The sequence below is a fragment of the Echinops telfairi genome, unplaced genomic scaffold, assembly GCF_000313985.2.
Source record: "Echinops telfairi isolate 266 unplaced genomic scaffold, ASM31398v2 ScPeMD7_2291;HRSCAF=2852, whole genome shotgun sequence".
In the NCBI taxonomy this organism is placed as follows: Eukaryota; Metazoa; Chordata; class Mammalia; order Afrosoricida; family Tenrecidae; genus Echinops; species Echinops telfairi.
Genome location: NW_022106189.1, coordinates 681,875 through 690,816, shown reverse-complemented (window position 1 = coordinate 690,816; position 8,942 = coordinate 681,875). Strand labels below are relative to the sequence as shown.

Sequence of the window (8,942 nt, the reverse complement as noted above, 5' to 3'; positions counted from 1 at the left end):
TTTCTGGTTGAGTCTGATGGGGTGCCAAGCGCTGGCCCCAAAGTCTATTTTTGGTACTCCCTGGGGACTTCGTTGCTCTGTTCCCCTTGCTGTTCTGTTCCACGCCCTTAGTGTTTAGCATCAGTGTGGTGGGATCAGATCAGGCAGAATTCCCACACTGTGTCTCCAGTTGTCCCCTGTAGGGCTATGGGTCAGTGACGGATGTTGTGTCTCATAGTGGGGCCAGCCATATGGTCTTCTCTGTGGATTGGCTGCTCTGAGCAGAAATATTATCACAAGGCTTGGTGGACCACGCCCACCTCGCAGCACCCCACCACCTGAGACCTCAGCTGCTAGGCCTCCTCACATTTGGAGACTTGAGCCATGGGAACAAGTCCAAGAAGCACCCTCGCTCACGTTCTCACTGCCACTGAGTTGATGCTGACTCATGGTGCCCCTACAGGCAGGGCAGAGCTGCCCCTATGGGTTTCCAGGACTGTAACTCTTACAGATCTTTCTCTGGTGGTGTTTTTGAACTGCTGACCTTGTGGGTAGTAGCCTCAGGTATAACCACTATATTACCACTCCGCGCCCTGTGCCTTACTTCCTTAAGGACACTATGCCAATGTCCACACGTGTGTGCGGGTATGTTATTATTAATGTGGGTGCATGATGCGTGTGTGTGTGTGTGTGTGTGTGTGTGTGTGTGTGTGTGTGTGTTGGGGGGCGGGGCAGAATATGGTAAACTGGAGGTCCAGGTCTTAATGTGGAACCAGAGAGATGGGAGGATGGGAGGCAAAGAGGGGGCAAGAACAAGGGAACTGTGATCTGCAGGGCTGCGCATTGACCTGCCTGCCCCCCATCCCATGTACAAGGAGAATCGAGGAGGGGTGGGCTCTGGCCAGTTCACAGAAGTCCCTGAAGCTGAAGCCCAGTGGGGAGAGAGGCGGGGAGCCAGGGAGAGCCTGAAGTACCTTCTCAGCACTCAACACCTCAGGGACAGAGATAAGGACGTTTGAAAAGTACCAAGATTCCAGGTTTGGGGAGCTAATTAGAGGCAAAAAACATCTAAATGTCACCAGATTGGCCAGGCAGCTGCATCACACCAGCACAATGATTTGGAGACTACCAGGGGAATGGGTGGCACACCCACACGAGCCCTGAAAACTGCCCCAAAAAGCCACCAGGCCAGCTGGAGGGCCCGAGCAGGCAGGCAGGGCTGTACCTTGGCCAGACTCTGCATATGTATGGTGACCAGATTTTACCATTGGTAAAGTGGGACAAAGGCGGGACACCACTGATAAAACTCATATCCTGGCGAAATAGCCACATGGCAGCTAAACACTGTATACCTTAGCTTGTTGTGCATTCTTTCCAAAAATTGGGACTTTTTTAAAACACCGCGGGATGCGGGAAAAATTGTTAAAAATCGTGCTGTCCCGCCAAAAGTAGGACGTCTGGTCACCTTACATATGGGAGATGGGTAGGAGCCACAACATGGGAGAAGTCTCCCTCAAGTCAAGAAAGGCCGACCCTACCCTAAGACTTGCTCTTCAGTGGAAGGAGCAGCTTTGGTACGAGGGAGGTGAGAGACACCTGACTGGGGGGGTCAGTGCCCAGGGACCCCTGTACATGTCATCCTGACCATCCACAGCTAGGCCCCAGTATAAGCCAGAAGCGGCCTCTCCAGGAGCTTCAGAGCAGATGCCTGTGTGCTCCTCAGCGCCCTGTGCATGGTCTCCTAAGGGAAGGAGGCATCCCCCACCTAACCCCCACCCCCTGCCGCCGCCCAGCTGGCCCCCCGGAGCTCTCCAGAAATTGCAAATCCAAAGACAGGACTTGCTGGTGAGCTGACCACCCGCCTGTGGTTAATGAATAAGTAATAGGGCCAAATTACAGTCGTAGCCATCCATTTCCAGCAGCTGAGCTCTGCCTTCAGCTACAGACAATGCTGCTGCTGCCTTTCATCCTGGGGCAGCAGAAGGCACTTCAGGCAGCGCTGGCAGCCTCTTCGAGATTTCATTAGCGGGTGAGTGAAAGGAGCCAGCCTTCCCCAGCAAGGCAGACACCCTACCCCACAGTGGCGGCAAGCAGCAGAGGGTCCCTAGCGAGGCCCCAGGCCACCAGGAGTCAGAGTCAAGGACTTCCTGGTCCTTTCTCAGGACGCCTGCACCCTTCAAACAATGCCTTACACACCTTCCGGAAAAGAGATGGGATCCAGAGGGGAGACCAGGCCATAGAAGGATGCTGGGAGCATCTCAGTCCTGGAAAAGCAGGGCGGGTATGTGGGGTGGAGTGGGGATTCAGGGGCACCAGGGGAGGGAGTTGTCAAATTCCACACCCACACCCACACCCCTCAGTACTTTGGGTCCTCAGCCCTGGAGAGAGGCACTCACGTCCCCTCCCTGGGCTGCATGAGCCCAGGTATCCTCAGCAGGACAAGCCCCCTCCTCCCCACCACTCCGCCGCCACGTCTGGACAGGACATGGCCAAGTCGCAAAGGTTCTCAGAAGCGCCCCCCACTCTGCACCCCTCCCCATTGGTCGCCACCCACACACGCCCTCGAGGCTCGGAAGTCATGGCTCTCGCTTCAAAAGGGCCCCATAATTTTGGGAGCCAAGACTCCAAATGGAAACAGATTAGAACTTTAGAAGCCTCCTGATCGTGTTGCCAAGAATTGAGGAGGGAAGGGCACGGAACCTCTGCCCTGGTGACAGGCTGACCACTGGCACCAGAGCAGCCGGCCCTGCAGGTGAGGGGCGGTGGTTCCCTGAGCGGCTTGGTTGCACTATCTGCCGCGGGGTTTTCAAAAGCCATCAGATACGAACGACTTTAAAGCAGGCTGAGGAGCTGAAGGTCAATCGTTCAGTCTTGTGGGGTTTGCTTGCAAAGGCCAGGTAATCCCATCAGCCAGGCTCTCTGTGCCCCACTGAGTGGGTTGTCAGTGCTGCATGCAGCCACAAGCGATCAGCCACAGCCATTCCCACAGCCATTTGAGGCTCAGGCCCTGGGGGGCTGGGAAGGGGGCCAGCAGAGGAAGGAAGAGGCCTATGTGGCCACAGAGGAGAGCAGGGAGCCCCTTCCAGCTGAGAACACCTACCTGGCAGACCCACCTGCACCCTGAGGCCATCCATGCTGCGCTGATGTGAAATTACTCCCCAGGGCTCGCCTAGCCGTTGTCCTTGTAAGATAGGGTGTGTGACACTCTACCATGGGGATTCGGATGTTTTACTATTTCACTGGATTTAAAATGAGCCATTGGTGAAGCAGGCTCATTGTGGGAGCTCCCTCGACCATCAACAACGAAGAGCCAGAAGTGAGGGCTGTGGAGCCTGAGATACCTACACGCAACCTCCCTGGTCCAAGAGGCTGAACTGTGAGTGACACCAGAGGTGGGACCAGCAGTAACAGCAAGAGCACGGGGCAGAATGGCAGATGCCCAGCCTTTGGGCAAGAGGCTTGTTGGCCATGTGCACAGCAGCTTAATCCAGATACTCAATGTGGGGTCGCTCACTCACTGTCATCCAGTTGGCTCTAACTCATAGTGACCCAGGGTAGAACTGTCCCTGGAGTTTCTGAGACTAGAGCTCTTCACAGGAGTATAAAGCTCCACCTTTCTCCCTAGAAGCAGCTAGTGGTTTCAAACTGCTGACCTTGCTGCAGCTCACAGCCCAATGCACAACTACCAGGCCAACAGAGCTCCTTCTGAGGTCACTAGGAGTCAGAATCGATCTGATGGCAGTGTCTGGTTTGAGTTTTTAATCCAGGAGACATCTCAAGGAGCCAGAACTGAGCATCTTTGGGTGGAGGCTTCTGGCGGAGTGGTGTGCACTTTGGGCATTTATCAGCAGCTCGGAAGGGTCTTCACTTGCACAAGCAGGGCCATGTAGACAAGGGGCTGAGGGCCAGAGAGAGAAGAGGCATGCCTGCCGGTGTGGCTGAAAAGTGGCATTCCTTATCAGCTGTCTCTGATCCTGAATCAGAGCCTGTTAATTGCCCTAATAAACCCCCTCATCATGAGTATTGTCTATGACTTCTGTGTGGCCACTGCGATACATTCTTGGTCCCAAGAGGAGCTGTGGGAGCGTGTGGAAGACACGGTGGAGGCTGGGGCAGGCCTGACCCTGGCACCACAGGGCTCAGCCTGGAGTCGGTGTGGAGGTGCAGTCTCTTTCCGCGTGGTATGATCGGAGATCAGAGGTGGGCCCTACGCCATTTTTACACAGGTCTAACTGTTGGTACAGATAATCAACTTGCTCAGCAAAATGGGAAGGGACTGAAGGAGGCCTTTTAACGGCCTCTCTGGAGCCCAGCTGTGGCCTTGGTGCAGCATTATTTCTGTATTAATGGAGATTATGCGCCAAAATGCCAACTGCTAACAGCTGTTCCCTGGCCAACCAGAGCCTAGGTTTTAAATCCTCCAGTCAAGTGCCATTTGGCTCCCAGATGGTGGCTGTAGGGAGACATGCAGAAGCTGGCTTGGTTTTCCACTGGACTGAGTCCTCTCCTCCCACATCTCACAGGATGTCGCCCCTCACCTGCAGGCATCTGCTGAGCGGACAGCAGCACTTCCTGACAAGGGGACCAGCAGAAGAGGGCAGCACTCAGACTCCTGCCGCCCTCCAGCTGAGCCCTTGATCAGCCCTTCCCTGCAGTCTCTTTCTGCCTGGATCAGCAAGTAGTGGGTTTCTCCTCAGGCTTGGAGCCAGGAGCAAGGCTCGAGGGCAACCTAGTCAAAACCTGGCCCCAGAGCCCAGAGCCACTTGGCACCCACCATGGCCCTGGCTACTCCCTGGACATGCCACTGCCAAGAAGAGCTGAGGCCACAGCGCTGCTCACTCGATGGAGAAAAGGATTCTAGGAGTATCCTCTTACTGAGACCAGATCTAAACTCTTACCAAAAAATCTCCATCCCTGGTCGCTGCAGTTCCTGGGCTTCAGAACAAAAGGTGATGTGTTCTGCCAAGGCCGGTCTCCGGGCCTGCGTGGGCCACACCAACACACTGGGCCTCGGTTTCCTATTGGCATAGGGCACTAAGACCTTTTTTTTTTTTTTTTCAGGACAGGCAGGAATCTAAGAAAGACCATGGCAGGGTGGAGAGGCAAGAGTTGGGGGAGGTGGGTGCCACCTTCTCCGAGAGCAGCTGGGTCTCGGATCCCCTGGCTTAGACGGGGTGATGGGGTGGAAAGGGGCCTAGGACGAAAGGACTAAGAACCTGGCCCGGGGAAAGCGTAGGTTCTGATTCGGTTCAGCTGGGATGGAGGACAAACTCTCAGCAGAGGACTGAACGGAATGACCTAGTTAGAAACCCTGGGTGCAGAACCCTGCCCCCACATTCTATTCCCACCATGATGGCCAAGCTTCGTAAAAGAAATGGACAAAGAGGGTTAAGGATGTGGGGGATGGGGATGCACGGTGGCCTTGCCACTTCACTTTATGAAGCTAAAGATAGACCGACCAAGGGACCCAGCGATTCCACGCCTGGAACGCATCCAGAAGACTTGAACGGCCAGACGCAAACGGAGCCATGTGCACCAATGTTCCCGCAGCACTGTCCACAACAGCCAAATAGTGGAGCCACCGAAATGCCCCTCAACAAGAATAACGAAAATGTGGGCCAGGCCACAATGGAGTACCAGTCAGCCAGTTGGAGAAAGGAAGCCTCCCCACATGCTGCAGTGTGGATGGAGCTTGAAGGTATTGTGCGGAGTAAAACCAGTCAGCCACCAAAGGGCAACTATTTTATGACCTCATTCATAAAACAAAAAAAAAGAGGCAAGGTAAACATACAGAGAACAAATTGGATTCGTGGTTACCAGGGGCAGGAGGGAGAAGTGGAAGGGGGTGTGCGAATCAGGATGAAAAACTCTATTGATTAAGGGTGGAAGTATACTGCTCATCTATGGGATTGTTGTCAAAAACTGTACACTGATAAAAAGGTAACGGGCAAAAGCTGTGGGTGCTAAGATATATTTCCAACAACCACCCCCAGCCTCCCCTGCACCCCCCACCCCAAAAGGGGGAAAAGAGAAGGATAACTGTGTGGCTGATTAGGTAAACCACACACCTCGGGGGATTTGATGCCTGCGTCTGGCCGGCCTCACCCGAGGGCCTTCGGCTGCTCTCCCTGGCCGTAACCAACCCCACACCTCACAGGCCGTGCAGGCCACACCTGGGCCCTGGGAGAGGCCACTGGCTCTCAACACAGCAGGCCACAGGGACAACGGCCTGAGGGGGAAGAGGGAGGGGTCTAACCGATCAGGTCAGGGCTAGTAACCCAACTGCTGCCGGAGCTCCCACTGAGCTCCCAACTGTGGCTCTGCCTCGGGCACCCCGCTTCCCAACCAGAGTCCAGCTCAGGCTCAGAGCAAGGCAGTCCATTGGCCGGGCCACTGCCCACCCCTCTTTCCCAGCCGTGTCCCCCACCCCACAGCACCCAGCTGGCCGGTGACAGGCAGACCCAGTAACTGCATGGAATGCTACTTACTTTCCCATCCAAGTGGCATGGCTGGCAGGAAGCTTGGGCATGAACAGCGTTGACTTTCCAGTGTTGATGTCGATTGTGCCATAGAAGCCTGGCTCGGTGACACCAAATGCCCAGTGGAAGAAGGACTCCTGGGCAAGAAGGAGAACCCAGTCATGGGCACTGGGAGAGAGCAAAGAACCCCGGGTATTCCTATCTGTACCTCGGAGAGCCTGTTCTTCAGAGAGGCTGACCCCAGTCTCGCCTCCCCCACCTGGTCCTTCTACCTCCCTCCCTCCCCTGCCTCATCCAATTCCTAGGCTTTACCTAACACCCTGACCCGCCTCACTACCCCCAGCCCCTTCCCCCACTGCCACCCGGCATCCCCAACGGCTCAGTCTGCTGCTCCCTGTGTATCTAACAGGCTGCCCATCTTTTCCCTCAGTGAATTGGCAGTGGGTAAGCAGTCTGTGTCTCCCCTAGCCTGACTTAGTCTACTCTCATGGTATGGGTTTCCCACCCGAGCCCAGCCTCACCCCGACATGCACTGCACCCACCTCAGGTGGAAGACCACAACCTGGGAGCACCAGGACATAAGCACCCCCCAGCAATCTGAGGTCCACCTCAGCCCAGCCTGGGGCTCTCTGCCTCCCCTGCTGCCCTCAGGCAGGGAGGACAAGCGCCTTGATCCCCGCCCTCAATCCATTCATCCATTTCAGAGTCCCAGGGGCAGCAGGTGACGTCACTGTTCAGCACTGAGTGTGGAGCTAAAATAACTTTACAGAGGAGAAGTTCTTTGGTCAAGGAGCTAAGATCCGAATTAGGGAAACGGCTTTGGAAGCACAGGACATGCCAACCTCAGGAAGCATCAAGCCTCTTCAGAAGCATCTCTGCAGCCAGTCACTCCGTGAGTGATGGGCTGGCAGGAGTGGGCTCCCAGCGGCCTGAGACGGTCGTGGGAAGGGGTCCTGCAGGCAGGAAGTGCCTTCAACAAGCATTCAGCTGTCTCTCTGCGGGTGTCTATCTGTGTGGATATAGCCCGGCCAGGGGACCACCTCTGCTGCCTCATCTCATGCCTATCTCTCCTCCTCCTGCTGCTCTGGACAGCGGTCTGCCTGCAGGGGCTAGGGCTCCCCTGTGGCCAGGCCCCAGCTCTGGGAGTGCAGACCTGTTACATAATCTGTTGTCAATTGGAGACTTAAGAGTGAAGGGGTGCAGTTTAGCTTGTCAATCAAGTCGCAGCTTGATGACCTCATTTGGAGGCGCTAAGGAGATAAATAGCTCACTGGAGGCAGGACACAGGCTCACTCCCTGGGAGACGTTCCTGTTAAGAAGACACATGGAGGGAGCTACACTAGAGTCCTGGAGCTGAAGGAGCCACGTGGAGACCCCTGCCAGTGCTGAGATGCTTTTACCGCCACTGGATCCATACAACCTTCTACACACTGGCCTGTGATCTTCCTGCATTTGGCATTATTGCATGGCTGCATGAGCCTAAAGAGGAATTTAAGGACTAGTATTGGATATATGGGCTAATATTGGACTAATGGACTTGATCTGGACTAGGCTGGGATGTTTTCTTAAAGTATAATTACTCTTTTATATAAAGCTATTTTCTTATATACATGAGTGTCTATGAATTTGTTTCTCTAGTCTACCCAGACTAACACAAGACCAAAACTCAAACTCAAGCCCAAACCCAAGGGCACAAAGTCTATTCGACTCCCGGAGACCCTATATAGGGTTTCTAAGACTGTCCATCTTTTCTGGAACAGACAGCCTCATCTTTCTCCTGAGCAGCAGCTGGTGGGTTTGAACTACCAATCGATGCCTAACCCACAGCCACCAGGCTCCTTCTGGGTGTGGTGGGCACTGTGGCAGCAGTCCTGACATAGAACCCCCCCTGTGTACAAGAGGATGGAGGGAGAAAACGGCACTGGGCTTGCGGTGAGAAGATGTGCTTCTAAAGGCCCTCAGAGGCCATGCCCCCTCAGTTTCCCCCTCAGAAAAATGGGCACCACACTAGGGAGGGATAAGACTCAGCGTATCCCTGGATGGGGACCTAGGGACCAAGTGGTGGCACATCCATCTGAAACTGACCTGAAACCCCACCAAGCTCCAGAACCCCAAGGAGTCTCAGGACCAGCCCCAGTGAGGAAACCCACGCCAAGTGAGGGCTGCCGGCCCAGTGCTGGCCAGGTCAGGGCAGGGCAGACTGGGCCTCCGGCTCCTGCTCCATGCCTAGACAAGCCACCCGGCCACACACCCCTGCTAGGCCCCTGCTCCTCACTCACCCGCATCACTGCAGGCAAAGTCCTTCCCAGGGGCTGGACCTTCCCCCATCGGGCCTTCTGCTCCTGCTCCAATGTCAGAACTCACCCCGGGTGGTCTCTAAGGCCCACACCCAGTACTATTTCTCCATGAAGCCTTCTTCTTGCTCCCCAGGTATCATCTCTCTGCACCCTGGGGGAGAGCTGGGGCTGCAGAGAGGCAATGGTG

General features: G+C 55.2%; 1 protein-coding gene across 1 annotated transcript in view; it reads right to left on the bottom strand.

Annotated features, from left to right (window-relative positions):
• The window catches only part of PEPD (peptidase D), a 152,914-nt gene that overhangs the window by 133,830 nt on the left and 10,142 nt on the right, over window positions 1-8,942 (bottom strand). The window contains exon 3 of the mRNA XM_004704914.2: window positions 6,468-6,595. Within this exon, the coding sequence (XP_004704971.1) occupies window positions 6,468-6,595 (128 nt within the window). The remainder of the gene's footprint in view (window positions 1-6,467; window positions 6,596-8,942) is intronic.